This window comes from Erinaceus europaeus, chromosome 21 (genome assembly GCF_950295315.1).
Source record: "Erinaceus europaeus chromosome 21, mEriEur2.1, whole genome shotgun sequence".
In the NCBI taxonomy this organism is placed as follows: Eukaryota; Metazoa; Chordata; class Mammalia; order Eulipotyphla; family Erinaceidae; genus Erinaceus; species Erinaceus europaeus.
Window position 1 is genome coordinate 25,250,902 of NC_080182.1, and position 22,147 is coordinate 25,273,048.

At 42.3% G+C, this 22,147-nt stretch overlaps 1 protein-coding gene across 4 annotated transcripts in view; it reads left to right on the forward strand.

Moving 5' to 3' along the window:
• The window catches only part of STAC (SH3 and cysteine rich domain), a 172,048-nt gene extending 150,974 nt beyond the window's left edge, over positions 1-21,074 (forward strand). For all 4 annotated transcript variants that reach the window (XM_060180562.1, XM_060180564.1, XM_007517048.3 and 1 more), the window contains exons 9-11: positions 11,040-11,091; positions 12,044-12,181; positions 19,730-21,074. In XM_060180562.1, coding sequence (XP_060036545.1) covers positions 11,040-11,091; positions 12,044-12,181; positions 19,730-19,828 — 289 coding nt within the window. In that variant the 3' untranslated portion in view covers positions 19,829-21,074. The remainder of the gene's footprint in view (positions 1-11,039; positions 11,092-12,043; positions 12,182-19,729) is intronic.
• The last annotated feature ends 1,073 nt before the right edge of the window (positions 21,075-22,147 follow it).

Here is a 22,147-nt window from a genome sequence, read left to right on the forward strand (position 1 = left end):
TTGTTAAAATTTTCGGAGGCTCTAGCTGGGTGGGCTAGCTTCACGGGCGGGTGACAGAGACATGGAGACAACGGCTGGGCAGGGAAGCTGTATTTCTTTATTCAGGAACAACGATTCATAAACTAAGACAAACTAATCACCAAACAGAACTCTGCTGTCTCTTTGCGGCAGCGCAAGCACTCTACCTTACTCTGCAACTCTACAGCTCTGGAACTCAGGAACTCTCGAACTCTGGCGGGGTTCCTCGGGGTGGGGCCAAGCGGCTGCGAAATTAACTGGGCTGATCCAATTCTCTTGGTGGGGGAGGGCTAGAACAAACCAATGTAAAGCATACGACAGCTATGTGTTAGCAATAGTAGCCATAATTTATTGTGAGTTTATCTAAATATGCTTCACAAGTCCTCACAAATGTTGATGAAGTAAATATTATCCTGGGGGCTGGGTGGTAGCTCAGCAGGTTAAGCACACATGGCTCAAAGCACAAGGACCAGCATAAGGATCCCTGCTCGAGCCACAGGCCCCCCACCTGCAGGGGAGTCAATTCACAGGCAGTGAAGCAGGTCTTCAGGTGTCTATCTTTCTCTCCCCCTCTGTTTTCCCCTCCTCTCTCCATTTCTCTCTGTCCTATCCAATAACAATGATAACAGTGACAACCACAACAAGGGCAACAAAATGGGAAAAAAAAAATAGCCTCGAGGAGCAGTGGATTCATAGTGCTGGCCCAGCGATAACCCTAGAGGCAAAAAAAAAAAAAGTAAAGTAAATATTATCCTTACTTTATAAATTAGAAAACTGGTGCTTAGAAAAATATTATTGGGGGCTGGGCAGATGCGCACCGGGCAGTTAAGCACATAGTAGGAAGCCTAGGGACCTGAGCAAGGATCCCAGTTCGAGCCCCCAGCTCCCCACCTGCAGGGAAGGGGGTCGCTTCACAAGTGGTGAAGCAGGTCTGCAGTTGTCAGTATTTCTTTCCCTCTCTCTGTGTTCCCCTCCTCTCTCAATTTCTCTTTGTTCTATCTTATTTAAAAAAATGGAAAAACTGGCCTGCAGAGCATGATTTGTATTGTAAGCACTGACCTTTGATATGATAACTCTGGAGGCAAAATAAGAAAAGTCTTATTATCTTTCTATACTCAGTGAATACACAAGATTTCATTCACATTCAAAAAATATATATGAATGGGGGGGCGAGGTGGTGGCATTCCCATTACAGTGTGAAAGGACCCAGGTTCAAGCCCCTGGTCTCCACCTGCAGAGGGAAAGCTTCACAAGTGTGAAGCAGAGCTGCAGGTGTCTCTCTATCTCTTTCCCTCTCTCCCTCTCCCCTCTCAATTTATGTCTGTTTCTATCCAATAATATATATATATATATATATATATTGTATATAAGAATATATGAGTGTAACATAATTTCTTTCTAGTCAATAACCAGAGACGGATAGATAAAGAAGGGAAAATTGTCTTTGTATTTGAAAACATTTAGTATGTACAAATATGATAAAAAGAAAGAAGGCCCCTAGCATCTTGCCTTATCCATGGGCTTCAAAAGGAATGCAGTTCTGAGGTATTGGGTTAGCTCAGATTATAGAGGAGATGCTGTTTAAGCAGTGACCATATTAGGAGGGTTCTGGTGTCTCTGCCTTGGGGAATCTATGCTCTATTTGAGGGGCAGAGAAATACTAAGCTGGGGAGATGCTGGACAGATCACCCAGGAGCTAAATCATCTTTGTAACACCGTGGGGAGTTGTGTGCTGCAGGACTCAAGTTGAAACATAGGTAGGCTTTGGGTGTACTGTGTCCTCTGAGTCCTTAAAATTAGTTTGCCTGGTGGTGCATGACTGAGAATTCTAAGACTGAGTGGAAAACTAAGGCACGGGAAAGACAGGAGAGAGCTGGGAATCGGCTCAGGAAGCAGTCTTGTGGCTCATGAACATACATATTTGCAGGCTGTGCCCTCCTCAACAGAAAGCCAAATTCTCTACCTAACTTTGATTTTATTGCTACTTTTGTTGAGAGCCCAGTTTCCTCACCACTTCAAGATACGAACCATGACACAGACAGCCTGAAAGAACTCTTCCTCTAAACCTAACAAATTTTACTGAGAAAAGAAAATAGAGCACCTGGAGTGTTTTGATGGAAACATGGCTTTCCCTGCTCATGATTGCCGGGCACTTTGTGTGATGGTGTAGAAGTCTGGGTTATGATGTAAGCAGGATACTTAGATTTCTCTCATGGAACTGAACAATGGAAATTTTTCTGAGTATTTGAAGGTCTAACCAATTTATCCCCCCAAATTTAGAAATAAAGATAGAGCTGAACTCCAGCGCCAGGGACATAGCTCCTCTCCCTAGAGCACTCACTTACATGCCCGAGTCCTCAGAGTACACTGGCTCCACCTTATGCCAGAGCTGCATGATTCCTTCTTTCTCTCCCTCTCTCCTCACTCACCTTCTTTCTTTTTTAAATTTATTTTTTATTATCTTTGTTCATTGGATAGTGACAGCCAGAAATTGAGAGGGAAGGGGGAATAGAGAGGGAGAGAGACAGAGAGACACCATATCACAGCTTCACCACTCGTGACACTTTCCCCCAGTGCAGGTGGGGACTGGGGACTTGAACCTGGGTCCTTGTGCATTGTAACATGTGCGCTCAACCGAGTGTACCACCACCCAGCCCCCCTTCTATTTTTGTATCATAACAAATAAATATTTTAAAAGTAAATGTCAAAAATTATCATAAATCTTCACCTAGTGGATCAAGTACACAGAGTCCCCTAAAAGAAAATGAATAGCTATTAGGTCAGAGAATGACTTTCTTCAAACTTGTCTGGAATGGGATGGCCTGAACAATTATTCCATGCAGAGGTGCTTGCTGAACTAAGACACCTGAAACAGCTGCATGCATGACAGTCAGGTATTAGCAACATCCATCATACGGTCCACCAGGGAGCAGAGAATTTTAGGCATTAGACCTCCATTTCCGTAGGATCAGTGAAGAAGATCTTCCTAAGTAGAGCAGGTAGGCAGAATGATTGAAATTAGTTCTCTGATGGCAGGATATAGCACACTGATACTATGGGTGAGAAGAAAACAAATTTGAGAATGGATTGAGGTCAGAACTCACAGTTGAGGGGCTTGAGCTTGAGCCCCTGGTCTCCACATGCAGCAGCGATGCTTTACAAAGAGTGAAGCAGCTCTGCAGGTGTCTCATCTTTCACTCCTCCCCTCTAAACCCTCTCCCGCTCTCGATTTCTCTCTGTCCTACTGAATAAAACAGAAAATAAAATAAAATAGACTGCTGGGAGTGATGTATTCATAGTGCCTACACCAAGTCCCACCGATCACCCTGGAGGCAAAAAATATTATCTTGAAGAAAATGAATAGAATTATTCTATATAGAGAGGTTTTTACCTTGCATGTCTAGTCTGATACGCTACCCAGAGCCTGTGTTAACAAAGATGCTGAATCTAAGTGCCTGCTCTGGGAAAGAATGCTGATACTGACGGATGTTGACAAATCCTACAAGCAAGGAGCTTGCTGATCCAGATGTCAGAGAGTTACCGAGACAACTGCAGCCTTGGGCAAAAGCCTCCCTACAGTGGAAAAGAGGCATTAGCTGTCTCCAGCAGATGATTAGAGTATTTGACTGATATCAGCAGGAGTCCACTGCATCCTGCTTATTGCCTTCATAGCCTTTAAGACAACTTGCAGTTAGACAGCCATTATAATTACAGTCATTAGCTACATATGCATATTAAATATTCATTATAACATATACACTTATTAAATACTTTATCATGTATTAACTTGTCTATTATCCATCTCTCTCACTGGAATTTTAGCTTAGTGAGGACTTTATTCACCAAAGTATCCCTACTGCCAAGAACAATGGCTCCCACAGAGCTAGCATTCTGGAATATTTGTTGTATGAGCTTATAAAAGGAAAACAAAGAGTAAAGGTCATTCACAAAACAATTTTCTGGGCCAGGTAGAGCTCCTTTTTTTAAAAAAATATATATATGTTTATTAATGAGAAAGATGGGAGGAGAGAGAAAGAATAAGACATCACTCTGGTACATTGTTGTCAGGAGTTGAACTCAGGACCTCAGGCTTCAGAGTCCAATGCTTTACCCACTGCGCCATCTTCTGGACCACCCAGGTAGAGTTCCTTTACAGGAAAAGTCAGAATCCCCATCACACAGCCAGGATTATGTCTGATGTTTCTCACAAAATTAGAACTTGTATCCCAGTGAATGCCTTATACTTACTGTGGTGTATTTACATGGGCTGTGTGCTCAGGGAATATCCACCTTTAAGCTCTGAAAAAAGTCTCTTGGATTTGAAAATAGCAATCACTTTCCAGCAGCAACACTCTTTTTCACCCTTTTCCCCCCTCCAGCTTTATTTCCTACTTTCAGTTCTACCAAACCATCAGCAAAGCTATTGTGTTTGATACTAACACCTGGCTTCTTGGGTTACTAGGTTTAAATAAAATCTGTTGGAGCTAAAAAGATTTTTCTCTACTGACTTTCATCCTTGCTGCTTAATTAAGTCCTTCATCTGGGAAAAGAGCAACTTTCAACCACCTCACTTTCTGTGACATCAGCCTGAAATTGTGACTATTGAAATACCAATGTGCCAGTTGTGTTTAATGTTTCAGATGCAGCAAGCCTATTCTATATGGAATCTCCTACAAAGATAGATATTAACTGAGAATTGAAAGCGACAGCAGAGGAGATTGAGCCAGAATAGCAGAATGAACACACAAATCTACGTCTATTCTTGCTGTAGTCCCCTGGAATTGTCAGAATATAAATATATATATAATATTTAAATATATTATTATAATATATAAATTATAATATATATAAATTATATATAAATATAAATTATATAAATAGTATAATTTATATAATATAAACAATATAGTTTATAATTTTATAATTATTGATTTAATAATTATTTATAATTTAATGATTTTATAATTTAATATATAAATAATATAATTTATATATGAATCTAAATTATATGGATTTATATTATATAAATTATATTATTTATATACTATTATATATATATATATATGACTATATCCATAACAGTACCAGAAAGCAAGAGCTAATGCTATCTGAGATTGAAAAACCTTGGGAAATTCCTGGCAGACTATAAATGATTGGGTCGAGAACAACAAAGATAACCAGAAAAAAAATGCTCAGAAAAAAATTAGATGAATACTTTTTGTTTCCTATTTACTGCTCTTAAACCTCTGGCAAGAGAGTCAGGCGGTAGTGCAGTGGATTAACCTCATGTGGCAAAGCACAAGGACCGACATAAGGATCCCGGTTCGAGCCCCCAGCTCCCCACCTGCAGGGGAGTCGCTTCACAGGCGGTGAAGCAGGTCTGCAGGTGTCTTGTCTCTCTCTCCTCCTCTCTGTGTTCCCCTCCTCTCTCCAGTTCTCTCTGTCTTATCCAGCAACGACGACAACAATATTAACTACAACAATAAAACAAGGGCAACAAAAGGGAATAAATAAAAATTAAAAAAAAAAAAAAAAAAAAAACCTCTGCCATGGCCATGAATGGTCAAGCCTTTTGAAGTATGAGCAACATGGAAGTCCAAATTTGTCTCAAGCAGCCCAGTCAACAGTCAAGCACGACAATCAGTCTTTTAGGCTTTATTTATTTATTATTTACTTATGATCGATAAGAAAGAGGATCACAAAGCCCTCTGGTACATGTGCTACCGGGGATCGAACCGAGGACCTCATGCTTGAGAGTTTAACACTTAACACACCACGCCGCCTCCCTGCCCAGGGCCTTTGAGGGTTTTGCCACTATTGCGGCAATGAACAACTGATAAAGAGTTGCAAGTATATGCGTGACACCCCCGGGACTGCTTAGGCAGTACGCAGAAGCCATGTTTAACTCCAGGATTAGACAATCCGGGTTCTCCAAAGAAAGGGCGCGCAGGGCAGTGACGCAGCCCACGCCGGGCGCGTGCAAAGTGACGTCGCCGGCGCCATCTTGGGTCTCGGCCTCACTTTGTGGTGTGCTGCGGCCCCGTGTGCTCGTCTCCTGGTCTCTCCGCTCCGGTCTCAGAGAAGAGCCTTCCGACTGCCCTTCGGGACACGCAGCCAAATAAGGAGAAAATGCCGCCTCTGGAAACCGACCCAGTGGTGGAGGGCGGCCAGCGGAGGAGGATGGATTACCACGTGATGCTGGAGCTGCAGCATCTGTGCGCGGCCATCAAGCGGCTCATGTGGGAGCACCTGGAGGATTGCATGCGCGCAGGTAGGCTCCCCGCCATGCTGCTGCCCCAGGGGCCCCCGAATGCCCCGAACGGCGCCGCCGCGCTGGGCCCCGCAGCACCCCAAGGGCCCCCGGAGCGCCCGACTCAGCGTGGGGAAGGCGCCGGCGAGGAGTCCGAGTAGAAACGAGGAGACGCCGGACATTCGGCTTGGGATTGTGACAAGATGGCTGTCGGCGACGAGTGAGACCTGAAACTGAAGAGAGAGAAGAGAAAAATTCCAAATTAAACTGAATTCATCATCGGGACTAATTGGAACGAGCAAAATCCCCTGACTGGAACTGATCAGATCTGCCCAAAAAAAAAAGCCAAAAACTCGTGGTTGTGTGTGTGTGGGGCGGGGGGGCCTGAAGTTTCGCCACCACCACGACGGCCATGAAGCGTTTCCGGCGGCATGGGACGCCGAATGTGGAAGGAAAGGAGGTGGCCTCTTCAAAACCGGAAAGGTGTGCGCGCCCCCTCCCCCCGGCCCACCCGCGTTTCTCTGTCGGGACTTTGAAATGGCGGACTGCGGTGACACAACATGGAGGAAAGTCGTTGCGGACTCTCAGGGACCCGGACAAATGTTCATTCCTGCGTTGGCACCACCCACCCCCAGTAGCGCCCTGGAAAATTCTGCGAAATAATTGACTGTGGCCAACGGTTATTCTGGAGCTAAAAATTGTGGTTGGTCATGGGGGGCGGGGTAGAATTCGGGCAAAGCATGAAAGTTGAGCGAAATGCGTTCGGAGCGAAAATGTCTCTGTGATTGTGACCTAAAATGCCTCTCTCTTCAGGCGAAAAGCCCAAGCTGAATGTTTCATGTTTGGCTGGTTTTTTTTTTTTTTTTTGCATCTCGGTTTTGTTTGTAGAAAAAGTGTGTTTAAACTGGAGCGGAAGTGAGGGCCATCGGTGCCAGCACCCTGGGCGGCCAGCGCGGCTGCCGTTTTGTGGTGTCACCGAGAAGTGCAGCTTTGTCGCTACTGTCACTTCCCGCAGTGTCCGAGGCCTCTGTTGTTTTCCAGGCCATCGGATGGGAAAGTCTGGCACCAAGCCGTGTGTTCTGTAACCTTGCCTCCAGAAAATAAAAAATAAAAATGGTTCATGCAATGGTTCGTTGTGAGCAAATTTGACGTTGAGGTACGGCTTTAAATGCAAGCGGATGTCTGGTTTTAAAGAGCGAAAGTGTGAAAAGCCAAGAAAATAAAAAAGGGAGCAGGGAGGTGGTCTGGGGAGCCGTGGGTGCAGGGACCCCTGCGGGCGAGGTGCGGTGTGTCCGGGGACCCCCGCTGTCCTGATTGTCCTGCAAGGAGAAGGAAAAGGGGAAACAACTCGAGGAAAAAAGACTGGGCCACTCCTTGGAAGGGAGGATTTTATAAGCAGTGCTCCGGGTGTCCGCTTTTCTCTCCATCCCCCTTTTTTCTCAATTTCTGTCTGCCCTATCAAATAAAATAGAAACAAAATGCAGATGCATTGACCTCCACCAGCGTTAAGAAAACCCTCTTGGGGGCCGGGCGGTGGCGCAGCGGGTTAAGCGCACGTGGCGCGAAGCGCAGGGACCGGGATCGAGCCCCCGGCTCCCCACCTGCAGACGAGTCGCTTCACAGGCGGTGAGGCAGGTCTGCAGGTGTCTGTCTTTCTCTCCCCGTCTGTCTTCCTGTTCTATCTGCCCTATCCAACAGCAATAATAAGCGCAATAAAAATGGGGGACGTGGCCTCCAGGAGCAGCAGATTCCCAGTGCAGCACTGAGCCCCCGCAATAACCCTGGAGACAAAAAGAAAAGCAAGACCTCTTGCTTTAGTAACAGGTGGGAGGCTTCAGCTGGCCTGCCGTACTCTCAGGTACCCAAAATTGAGATGTTTAAAAATAGCCTGAAATTAGTTCGCACACTTTGGAAAGTGACCTTTTAGAGATTCAGATAAATGTAATAGCTGAAAAACAACCAATTATCCACTCCTACCTACCCCTATTTATAGTCCTTAGAAAAATAAACAGATGTTTGACAAAATACCGCCTTACAGAGAAATAATAAAAGTAGACCAACGAATTCCAGAGGAAACAAACTTCAATAATTAAAATGAAAAAAAATGCTACTTGAGAAATGTGAATATATCCTCAGACCCATTATGACATCCATACAAAGTGAAAATACAGAAAGTAAACTTTAATGGGGGCCGGGCAGTAGCACAGCGGGTAAAGCGCAGGTGGTGCAAAGCTCAAGGATCGACTTAAGGATTCCGGTTCGAGCCCCCCGGCTCCACCCTTGTAGGGGAGTCGCTTTACGGGCGGTGAAGCAGGTCTGCAGGTGTCTTTCTCTCCCCCTGTCTTCCCATTCTCTCCATTTCTCTGGCCTACCCAATAAAACGTAAGAAATAGCTTCCAGAATCCTTGGATTCCTAGTGCAGGCTCCGAACCCCAGCAATAACCTCTGAGACAAAATTCAGAAAAATAAAAATTTTAAAAAGGAACACTAAGGGGTCAGGCAGTAGCACAACTCGTTAAGCGCACGTGGCGCAAAGCGCAAGGACCAGCGGAAGGATCCCAGTTTGAGCCCCCGGCTCCCCACCTGCAGGGGAGTCGTTTCACAGGCGGTGAAGCAGGTCTGCAGGTGTCTATCTTTCTCTCCTCTCTGTCTCCCCCTCCTCTCTCCATTTCTCTCTTTCCTATCCAACAATGAATGACATCAACAACAATAACCACGACAAGGCTACAACAACAAGGGCAACAAAAGAAGGAAAAAATGGCCTCCAGGAGCAGTGGATTCATGGTGCAGGCACTGAGTCCTAGCAATAACCGTGGAGGCAAAATAAATAAATAAAAACAAAAAATAAAAAAAGGAACACTAGATGTTCCCAAGATGAAAAACGAATCTTAAAGGGGTCGGGTGGTGACGCACCTAGTTAAGCTTACATGTTACAGTGCGCAAGGTCCCAGGTTCCAGCCCCCAGGCCCACCTGCACGGGGAAAGTTTCACAAGTGGTGAAGCAGGACTGCAGGTGTTTCTGTCTCTTCCCCTCACTGTCACCCCCTTCCCCTCTCTGTCACCCCCTTCCCTCTTGATTTCTGGCTATATCTATCCAATAAATAAACGTAATAATAAAAAAAATTTAAAAAAACACAGATTCTTCAGACTGTAATGGCTCCAGTAGAGGAAATTAAAGGTATTGCTACACCCTCAGATGAACATGTGTATGAAAATCAAGCAAGCAGTACCACAACAATGCACAACTAAGACTTTAGTTAAACCCAGGTAATTCTTGAGGGATGGTCTAAAATCCCAGTCATGCACACACCTAGAAGAAAATTCTAATTGTACCAGGGTAAAAGGTGGTAATTATGGAAGTAGAACAAAGGAAAATTATGCTAGGTGTTAAGGTGTGTAGATAAAAATAATAAATAATGCTAGATGTCGATAATAAATTAAAAGGGAAATAAGAGGGCCGGGCGCTGGTGCACCCAGTTAAGCCCACTTAGTACTAAGCACAAGGGCCCACGAATTTGGAGCCCCTGGCTTCCTCTTGCAGCGGGGACGCTTCACAAGCACTGAAGCAGGTCTGCAGGTGTCCATCTTTCTCCCTTCCTATCTCCCCCCACCTCAGTTTCTCTCTGTACTACCGAACAAAATAGACCCAAAAGGGGGGGAGGGGAAAGGGGTGGGCCTTGGCCAACCGGGTTTAGTGCACATAGATTGAAGCATAAAAGACCCGCGCAAGGATCCTGGTTTGAGCCCCTTCTCCCCACTTGGCAGGGAGGGGGGGGGGGGGTCGCTTCACAAGTGGTGAAGCAGGTCTGCAGGAGGTGTCTTTACCCCTCTCTGTCTTCACTTCCTCTCAATTTCCGTCCTATCCTCTAAAAGACTTTTTTTTTTTTTTGGAAAAAAATATGGCCACCAGGAGCAGTGGATTCACAGTGCAGGACCAAGCCCAAGCGATAACCCTGGAGGCAAAAAAAAAAAAAAAAAAAAAAGCTGGGTTGGAGATTAAAATTTATATATGTATCTACACATGAATGCATAGGAAAAGGGGAATTCTGGAAGGAGACACAGAAAACCATGAGTTGTCATCTCTGGGTAATGGGAAAGGACCGTGGGGCTGAATGTAAAGAACATTTGTTCCCTGCAGCTTGCCAGCAATGTGACAGTTTTTACCATGCAAATATGACCATTTGTATATAAAAACCAAGGTGATGTTCAAAATGAGGCACAGAAATTACACTTGCTTTCAGTACATAATATTTTTATGAGTGGGAAGAACTGGTAAAAGTGTGTGTGTGTGTGTGTGTGTGTGTGTGTGTGTGTGTGTGTGTGTGTGTGTGTGTGTGAAAACACACGTATATATTATATGTAAAGACCTTTTTGGGGGAGTCGGATGATAGCGCAAGGACCACTGTAAGGATCCCAGTTGGAGCCCAGCCCCCCACCTGCAGGGGAGTCGCTTCACAGGTGGTGCAGCAAGTCTGCAGGTGTCTATCTTTCTCTCTCCCTCTCTGTCTTACCTTCCTCTCTCCATTTCTCTCTGTACTATCTAACAACGACGACATCAATAACAACAATAATAACTACAACAATAAAAACAAGGCTAACAAAAGGGAAAAATAAGTAAATAAGTATTTTTTAAAAGACCTTTTTTGGTGTGTAGGAGTGTTTTACAAATGAATGAAAAACTTACTTTTGATCTTGAATAGCATCTCGATCTTTTTTTTTTTCCTCCCCTCTCCTCTATTTCCTCTTTCAACTCATTCATTTTACATTTTAGGCCAGGAGACATGATTACTCTACTAGAGGACTCCAATGAAGACTGGTGGAAAGTAAGCCCTCCTCTTATTAAATAAATAATTTTTTTTTTTAAGGCAGAGGCTGGGGAAGTAGCATAATGTGTAAAGATCATGCAGAAGACTTTCATGCCTGAGGGACCAAAAATTCCAGGTTCAGTTCCCCATACTACAATAAGCCAGAGCTGAGTAGTGCTCTGGTTAAAAATAACAATACTATTTTTTTTAATTTCTTTATTGGGGAATTAATGTTTGACATGCTACAGTAAATACAATAGTTTGTACATGCGTAACATTTCTCAGTTTAACATATAACAATATAACCCCCACTAGGTCCTCTGTCATCCTTCTTGGACCTGTATTCTCCCCACCCACCCCAGAGTCTTTTACTTTGGTGCAATACACCAGTTCCAGTTCAGGTTCTACTTGTGTTTTTTCTTCTGATCTTGTTTTTAACTTCTGCCTGTGAATGAGATCATCCCATATTCATCCTTCTGTTTCTGACTTATTTCACTTAACATGAATTATTCAAGGTCCATCCAAAATCAGCTGAAAATGGTGAAGTCACCATTTTTTTATAGCTGAGTAGTGTTCCATTGTGTATATATACCACAACTTGCTCAGCCACTCATCTCTTGTTGGACACCTGGGTTGCTTCCAGGTTTTGGCTATTACAAATTTTGCTGCCAAGAACATATGTGTACACAGATCTTTTTGGATCGGTGTGAATAATACTAAGTTTTTTAAAGCAACACTGTACATGGAAATAGGTAGAGAGGTGGTTCATTTGGGTAAAGTGAATGCTTTCTTTATATGTGTGTGGTTCTGGGGCTGATCTCCAGCACTACAGAAGCCAGAATGGTGGTGTCTCTCCCTCTCGCTCTCTCTCTTCTCTATTTTTCATAATGTAAACAAATATAAAAGTGTTATGGCAATAATTAGCAATGAATGCTACAATTTTGAGTACATGCCTCCTTTTTCCTTTCAGGGGAAAATCCAAGATCGAATTGGTTTCTTTCCAGCCAACTTTGTTCAGAGAGTACAAGAAAATGAGAAGATTTTTAGATGCGTTAGAACCTTCGTTGGCTGTAAAGAACAAGGACAGATAACTCTAAAAGAGAATCAGGTAGGTAGAACATACACATGTCAAGCATCACCAAAATGGAGTAATAGGTAATTATAACTGAAAAGCAAGCATAGCAATACAACCTGAATGAACAGGGTCACAAAATATGCACATTGGGAAAAGATATATTAACCCCAATGCTGTTGATGTAGTGTGATTTAAGTGTGCAAAACCAAAAGACTAAGTAGCTCATTCAGTGGTTGTGTAAGAACAAAGGGAATGAATGCCATCTGGTTCTCCTTCCTTTCTCGAAGGAACACTGATTGAGACAGCTACTCCACTTTGGGCTCAATGCAAGTTTCCACTAGTGTGTGGTTAATTTTTCATTGTGTCTTAGAAATGCTTTGTCCTTAACTGTTCCTGTAACCTGTGGTGCGTTGTATTTACCTTCATCGCAAAGGCCCCTTTTGTTGTTCTTGTTTTCCTTGAACAGGCTTCTATCTGTTCAGTGGAACACATGACAGTGTCACAGTTTTATAAAACAAAAAGACAGGATATAGGTAACCAGTAATTATCTCCAGTCCATTCTCTGGATGCGTTTCTACTGCTAATCAAAAGTATCTTGTATCCTCTTACTCCAGTTCAAGCTTCAATGTAGAGTCCATTATGATGATGCCAATTTCTGGAGAAGTGAGGCAAGAGATGCCTATACCTATATATCCCCAAGCTCCTTTCTTCTTGTTCGTCATATTATTACTGAAATGTTGACAGAGACAAGATACACATAGGTCAGTTCTTCGTCCTATTCTGTATTTGCCGCTTCCAGCTGACAGAGGACATCTTACTGCCCTGTGTCGCTTGACTACAAGTGTCATGTTCTTTAGCATATAGTCACTACTAGTGAAATAACATGCTCAAATTTCCAAGTCTGAGTATGAATCTGGAAGTTAAATGTTAAATTTTTCTTTTCTCTCGTAATAAAGCCTCAAAATGAGCCCTAATATTTAAATTGGAAAGTCAAAAAATTACTTTTCTTTTTGTTGAAGTTCTTGGTATAATAATTCTGATAATTCCCCAAAGTACTTAGTGTCCTTGTTTAAATTGATGTAGTTCACCATAAAAAAAGTTCATGATGGAAAATGCATTGCTTTCAATATTAACCCTCTTCAATTAAGCTGCCCAAAACACACCTTGAATGTCATTTTCAAAATTACCTTCAAAGATAGTTTCTGGGTCACATAAGAAAATTAGTCATTACTTTAAAATTAAATCTGATTTGTAATATAAAAAATTATTTTCCCAGCTTAATCATCCACTTACACCACGTGTGTGGTTCCAAATGGCTTAATTATTTTCACATTAATAAATATAAAATCAAAGAATGATTTACCCTTGATGGCTACTTAAATGAAAAAATCAAAAAACTTAAAGTAAAATTATAGTATAGAGGAACAGATTTTAGAGCATGCTAAAAATTTATCCTCTCTTTGTATTCAAGGAAATAAAGGCTAGTAAAAAATGAGATACTGACCTGAGAATTTTTCCTATATATTTTTACAGAGGTTAGTGGTAGTGAAATTGACATCTTCCTGAATGCTAAGATACATCAGTGTACTCACTTTAAAGAGTGATTTGGTGCCATTTGTTGTCATGAAATTGTTTAACCTAGTGAATGCATTAATTTCATTTTTTATAATGAGCCCAAGAAAAGAATCTAAAATATTCAATAAACTGAAAGAAATTATGCAAAAAGAAAATCACAATTGCATCCACAATGGTGAACATTAGGAACATTTGTTAGCACTCACATGATTAAATCAATGAGAATATTTTCCTTAGAACCAGGACAAGTTTAATGTTGATATGATAACTGGTACATCCAGCCCCAGGTTTCACTCACTATCCCTCCCCAAGTGACCCCAGGAGAAATCAAAATGGTGAATGGTGCCCTGTTGTTACGTTTTACTTTTATAATCGTTTTATTGGGTAAAATCTCATCATGATAGACATCTGCAAAACACTCTTACCCACAGCATAGGTCCATCGTGACCAGGACCCCAAAATCCAAACCCCCAGGCCCCTTCCTGCCCTCCTCCCCAGAGTGCTTTGCTTTGGTACAGTATACCAAACTCAGTCAAGTTTTGTCATGGAAACGTCAACCAGATGTGACCTAGTAGTATGAAGCATCTCCTCACCACAACCCCACCACTGCCACCCCAGGCTTCTCTGAATCTCAGGTACAGAAAGCCACTAAAGGCCCATGGAAGAGCAAAGGATGAGAAAAGGGTATAGCCAAATAAGCACTGAAAACAAGATGTCCATGACCTTCGGATGAAAGCAAAAAGGAGAAATTTTAATAGATGATGACAAGCCCTTGGGACATGTGGCCCAATCAGATCTCCCACTGAGAAAGTGAGGACAGACCTCTAAGAGTAGACAGACTTCTTCCAGCATGACATCATCTCAAATGATGGTTCAAAAACAGTGAAGGGGAAGGTTAAATGTTAATGATACAGTGGTAATGAAAGTCATAAAAACAGAAGGAAAATATTGAAATGCATGGTTTCAATTTAAATTCTTTTTGTGGTATAAATTTTTTTAATTAAATTTAACAAGAAGCGAAATGAAAATATTCAATATTAGCATTTAAATCAAATGGCATGATAATACACAGCGCCTCTGTGATCTTTCTGAGCCGCAGCTCTGACACACACACACACACACACCGCTACACCTCCTGTACTATATAATCACCGTATCTGCTGCTTATACAAAGGCAGGTACTCCCCGAAGCATATAATATCTAATGACTTGGAGTTATTAAAATCTCCACTATCCTTATGAGATTGGGTCTTTAGGTTCTATGGTTACATCCTGGTTGCAGTTTTGAAATTGGCATTCTTCCCACTTACAAAAATTGATTTTAAGATTTCACCACTTTAGGACAGACTGCCTTTTGAAAATTATACAACCTCTCCTTTACCTGATTCCTTGTGAACAGAACAAAAGTTTAAAGAAATCAAAAGTCATCAGTATGCTGCCACGAAATAGTCTTTGTTTACGGGGCTGGGCGGTACCACAGCAGGTTAAGCACACGTGGTGTAAAGGACCAGCATAAGGATCCCGGTTTGAGCCCCAGCTCCCCACCTGCAGGGGAGCCGTTTCTGCAGGTGTCTATCTTTCTCTCCCCATCTCTGTCTTCCCCTCCTTCTCGATTTCTGTCCGTTCTGTCCAACAACATCAACAACAATGACAACAATAACAATAATAAAAACAAGGACAATGAAATGGGAAAAATGGACTCTAGGACCAGTGGATTCATAGTGCAGGCACCAAGCCCCAGAGATAACCCTGGAGGCAAAAAAAGAAAAAAAAAAAGTTTTTGTTTAATATCTCCTACTCCTTGTGTTTGTCAATTTGTTTTTGGTTTTTTTTGTATCTATAAATGGTGTTTGCCTATCCCACAGCTTGTCTGTATTCTCCAGAGATACAGAAGCCATTATATGTGTATAAAAATCTATGTTCTAGGACCCAGGTTCAAGCCCCTGCTCCCCCACCTACAGAGGTAAATTTCACAAGTGGTGAAGCAAGTATTGTAGGTATCTCTCTGTCTCTCTCCTCTATCTCCCCCATTTCTCCCTCTCTCTCTTTTTAACATTTTTATTATTTTTACTTGTTTAGGTTTTATTTACTTATTAATGAAAAAGATAGGAGGAGAGAGAGAAAGAACCAGATATCACTCTGGTACCTGTGTTGCCAGGGATTGAACTCGGGACCTCATGCTTGAGAATCCAGTGCTTTATCCACTGTTCCACCTCCCGGATCACTATTACCTTTATTTATTTATTGGATAGAAACAGCCAGAAATTGAGAGGGAGAGGAGTGATAGAGAGGGAAAGAGACAGAAAGAGACCTGCAACCCTGCTCCACCACTCGTGTAAATTTCCCCCTGCAAGTGGGGACTGGGATTTCAAACCTGGGTCCTTGTACATTGTAACATGTGAGCTCAAGCAGGTGCACCATCATCTAGCCCCTCTCCCCTATCTCTCTCAATTTCTCTCTGTCCTAGCAAATAAAGAAAAGGAAAAAAACCAAAAGCCACCAGGAGCTGTGGATTCGTCATACAGTCATTGAACTCCAGGGGTAACTCCCCATACCACAGAATTGAGCAGTGCTCTGATTTTAAAAAGAAATGCTTCACATAATAATAATAATAATAATATCTGAGGATCCACCATTCCCTCTTCCTTACTTTTCCACAGTCCCCCTCCCTCAGGGTTGAACAGACCACTTTACACCTAATGAAAGTAAAAGCAACACTTTCAAGACTACTCCTTTCTGGATTGTGGTGATCACATTTTTTGGCTATTTTCCTTGAACAGGAACTGTTTATACTCAGCACCTGGTTCACAGAGAAGAATCAATCCATGCTCTCCTTGACATCATCACAATACTAGTCATATCATCTCATGATTAGTTGTTACTCAGTAATGCCATACAACTATGTTGTGTAATATTCATAAAATACAGCACTTTATTGAGAGTTCCAAACATACCCTATAAATTACATGAATTGATCATTACTACTTACATATATTTTTTAAAAAATTTATTAGCTATTTAATAATGATTAACAAGATTGTAAGGTAACGGGTATAATTCCACATGGTTCCAACCACCAGAGGTCTGTGTCCCATAACTTCCATTGGAAGCTTCCCTATTCTTTTTTTATTTTAATTTATTTATTTGATTCCAGGGTTATCACTGGGGCTCAGCCTGCACTATGAATCCACTGCTCCTGGAGGCCATTTTTTTTTCCCATTTTGTTTCCCTTGTTGTTGTAGTTATTGTTGCCATTGATGTTGTCAGAGAGGACAGAGAGAAATTGAGAGAGGAGGGGAAGACAGAGAGGGGGAGAGAAAGACACCTGCAGACCTGCTTCACCGCTTGTGAAGCGACCCCCCCACACACAGGTGGGGAGCCCTCTGATCATCATCCCCTAACATTTCCCCTCTCTGGGGGTGTGGAACAAAATTCTTTTTGGGGTGTGGAAGGTGGGAGTTCTGGCTTCTGTAATTGCATCTTCTCTGGACATAGACGTTGGCAGGTCGATCCACACTCCCTTACTTTGTGTTCTGTCAAGGCTTTAAGGAAAAGCAAAAGTTATTTTGAGGTTACCAGATTACAGTGAAATAGTATAAAGAAGAACATTAACACCACAGTTAATTTAGCCATCAAGTTGTTATCAACATAAATACTTTCTTGTATTTCCCCACCAATATTTCTTACCAATCTCTGCTTCTTGTTTGTGCTTTGATATCACAGTTTACTTAATTTTCCGAAACCTTTTAAAATTGTCTGGAAACACTTATCAAGACACAATTGTTACTCATTGCATGCATTTCATCATAAAGGCCAAGGATTGGAAAATTATAATTTTTGGAACAAGCCTAGTCCTGTATTTAAAATAAATTTAATAGAACATAGATTCAGTGGTCAGGGAAGTGGTGCAGTGGATAAAGCTTTGGACTTTCAAGCATGAGGTCCCGGTTTCAATCCCGGGCAGCACAGGTACCAGAGTGATGTCTGGTTCTTTATCTCTCTCCTATAATTTCTCATGAATAAATAAATAAAATCTTGGGATTCCAGTGGTAGCACAACAGGTTAAGTGAAGCGCAAGTACCGGCATAAGGATCCCAGTTCGAGCTCCGGGCTTCCATCGCTTCATAGGCAGTGGGGTGTCTGGTTTTCTCTCCCCTTTCTATCTGCCCTCCTCTCTCGATTTCTCTCTCTCTGTCCTATCCAACAACAACAACAGCAATGACAACAACAATAATAACGACAATAGGGTAACAGCAGGGGCAACAAGGTGGGAGGGGTGGCCTCCAGAAGCTGTGGATTCATGGCACCAGTACCGAGCCCTAGCGATAGCCCTGGAGGCAAAACAAAGAAAAAGAAAAAAAGAATAAATGAAATCTTTAAAAGCAAGAACATAGATTCATTAACTTCTCTATAATCTGTATCTTCTATCACACTACAGTGGATAAGCTGCATTGTTGGTAGAGAAAACACTTGGTCTGAACAACAGGAAAATACTTACTATTTGGGGCTTACAGAGAAATATGTCTAGATAAACATGAGTATATTTAAGTATTCCCCTACTGCTAGTTGGTTTGTATTTATAACTGTTATTGAAGGCCAGTTTAAACCTTTGAACCTAAATCTTTCCCTGTAACTCTGACTCCTTCCTTAGGATATACATATAATTTATAGGAAAACATAAAAGATTTTTACGGTTTTTGATACATACTGTTGAATTGCCTCCCCCAAAAATCACTGTGCCAATTTATTTAGACATCAGCTGTCTGAGAATATCTAGCTCGTCACAGCCTGGTCAAAACTAAAAATTGCTTTTGTTTTTATATCTGTCATTTTGATAGATGAATAGAATTTCATGTTAATGTGCATTTTCTGGATGGTTAGTGAGGCTACAATTTTATCACATATGTATTGGGACTTTGTGTTTCTTTCATGGATAACCTGTTTATGTACTTTGTCTATATTTTTACACTATTGTGTAAAAAAAATGTTATCCATATTTAAAAAATATTTACCCTTGTCTATCAGCTGGATGATCATGTCAGAATTAGTCAGCAGCAAAATGAAAAAATAATTAGTCCATCCTTCTGATGTCTTCTAACTAGATAGAGGTGGAGAGACAGTCAGGGAGAAAGAAGAGACATCACAGCACTGCTTCACTGCTTGTAAAGTGCTACACACACACACACACACACACACACACACACTTACATGTTGCTCCCATGTAGTTACTGGAGGCTCAAATCCAGGAGCTCAGATATAGTCAAATGTGCACTCTTCCAGGCGAGCTACCTCCCAGACCCCTAGCTTTCTTGAGAGTACAATTTGCTCCAATCCTACTTGTTTCTCTACTCTTTTGCTTAAGTGTCTCCTTTTCAGGAAGTCTGTCCTAACCCCCCAACCTAGATCACACAACAACACCCCAGCATCTCTCTTCCATTTACATCTGGCCTCATCCACTGTCTGTCCCTTCCAGTGGTTTCTAATTGGTGAGTAACGAGGCTCAGCAAATGAATTTTCGCCAGCTCCTTTTGAGGGGCAGTATAAGGGCTTTCACTATGAAATCTGGAGGATGTTGGCATCAATATGCTTGAGGCAGGGGAGTAATAAAATAGCTCCTTTAAACTTCCTGATAGTGTATGTACAGACTTCCCAAAGATGACAAGAGTCTGCTGTTATTTTAGATTCTTTAAATAATGTACTGAGAAATCATATTCTGCGTCTATGTCTCTGTGACAACCATTACCTTATGCAGCCTTCACCTTGACAATCCGATGAGACAAAATATTTATTGGTCCATTTTCCTGAATCACAACAACACTCGTAACCTCGACCTAGTCTCAAGGCCCAGGGCTCACTTTATTTCTTCTCAACCCTTTTGGCTTACAGAATCCCATGTTTTGTGTGACTCTTTTTCCAGTGTGCTGCCCCAACTGCTAATGTGGCGATTCAAGCAGCCTGTTGGAGTTTCTTTGTCAATGACTTGAGTCTTTCTTCCTTGCCTTTCAGATCTGCGTGACTTCCGAAGAAGAACGAGATGGCTTCATCAGAGTCTTCAGTGGAAAGAAGAGAGGCCTCGTCCCCTTCGATGTCCTAGAAAATGTCTGAGTGCCAGCCCTGTTTCTATCTACCCTTCTCAGAGGCACGCTCTGATGAGGTGCCTCAGCTCATGGTGTCAGCCCAGAGAGCAGCCCCACCGCCCTGCCCACCCAGGAAACAGTGAGACTGGACCCCCGATCTGAGACTATAAGAGTAACAACCACAAAACAGAGAGTCCATTCAGCACATTCAGATGGCCCAAGGTGGGGGTGAGGCTGAGACAGCCTGTCAGTCTGTTGGCAGAGAGCTGGTGCCTGTCAACACCAGCATGGAGTCACCACAGGCATCCCCACCCCAGTCCCCAGGACTCAACTCCCTCACGGTCCATGTGGTGTAAGTTAGCCGAGCGAATCCTGCTCTAGTTTGCAGTGTGATCCCAGTGCAAGACTCAGATCCCAGTAGCCACATGTGATTCTGGTTCAGGACTCTTGTCTCCAGTACTGACCAATCCTCATCATCCACCTGAGAGCCCAAGAAATCTCTCCAGGATCATCAGGAAGGTCTGCTTTCTAGCCGCCATCATGACCGAGCTCCCTGCAGGCTCACCTCACTTTGACACTATGCTGTCTCTTCTGTCCTTTGAGTAAGCCCTGAGAGTGTGCAATAGGAGAGTTAAGTTGGTGTGTGCAGACATCAATGATAGGCAGTATTTCCTGTTCCAGTCCTCAACAGATGTGGCAGAGCAGGACACGGCATAGATGTAAAGGGCAAAGGGGCAGGGAGTCCTTATTGATGATTATTAGCCCTCTCTCTAAGGAGATGCACCAGGAGAGAAGAAGAAAATGTGTCCGAAAGTCTCAGTCACGTGTTCCATTGCATTTCACACCCCATAGGACTCCCTTCAAAACGTTGAGCCCACTTGGCTGGGAACCAGAAACGTGGAGGAAAAACAACAGCAGCAGTAGCGAACAAGTGTACCCAAATCAGAATTCATTCTTTAGAGCAGTATACTAGGCCCTTGCAGATAGAAAATGGAAAAGAATCCTTAATGCTTCATCCCTCTGAAATCAGAGGACCTGGGAACCTACTTAGCATTAACTAAGGGAATCTCTATTACTATTTACTTGTACTAATGTTTACAAGAATGCAAAATACTGTGATGCCTTCCTCCTCAAGACTCCTCCTAGCATTCAGACCTGCATCCTTCTAGTCGTTAATACCGTTGCAAATTTCAATTCACCGTGACCTTGAAATCAATGTCGGTTTGATTTGTTTTGTTACAGAGCAATAAAATCATTAGAGCAATTTTTTTCAAGACTTGAGTGGATGCATCGTGGGCATGTAAGCATTTATTTTCCCAAACCAAAGCATCATTAGTCTCCATTTATTTCTTTTATTCCTGTTGAGCATGAAGTCAGGAGTTGAGATGGATGACTGCTGGTTTCACAGTAGTTTGGATGCCTTATTCTCCTTTTAGAGCCAGCATCCGGAAGTTTCTCCCTCTCTGATATAACATGCACAGTTAGAGTCAAGGTGGATTGTTTGAGAGCCAAGGCGGATAATCTGAGTGCTGCCCTATAAAATGGAATTCCAGAGTACAAGTGTGTTTTGTCTCTAACTCAGTAGTCCATTTAATAAAGCAACATGGTGGCTGGAAAGAGCTTAGGAAATGTGTGTGTGTGTGTGTGTGTGTGTGTGTGTGTGTGTGTGTGTGTGTGTGTGTGTGTGTCTGTCTGTCTTCTTTCTGGTGGGATGTCCAATAATGCATTATGGTGCACCAGAATCACCTACTATACAAATTGAAGTTGCATTAAAAAAAGTTTTTTATGGGGGTATGTAACATAATGGTTATGCTAAGAGACTCATGCATGAGACTTCAAAGTCCCAGGTTCAGTCCCCCCACAACACCATAAACCAGAGCTGAACATTGATTGCTCTGGTAAAAAATAATACTAATAATAATGGGATTTTTTTTTGCCTCCAGGGCTATGGCTGGGGCTCGGTGCCTGCACTACGAATCCACTGCTCCTGGAGGCCATGTTTCCCTTTTGTTGCCCTCGCTATCGTCATTGTTATTTCTGTTGTTGTTGGATAAGACAAAGAGAATTCAAGAGAGGAGGGGAAGGCAGAGAGGGAGAGAAAAAGATAGACACCTGCAGGCCTGCTTCACCACCTATGAGGCGACCCCCTCTAATTATTTTGAGGCTTTTTCTGAACATAGCTTACAAATAAGTTTTGGTATTGACTTTTAGTCTTAATACCACAAAGTCACTTCTTTTACTTTGGCTATATATATTTCTTTTTTATGTTTCAACATCTTATTTTTTCTTTTTTTCCCTTTTTTAAAGTTTTATTTATTTATTATTGTATATAGACAAAGAGGAATTG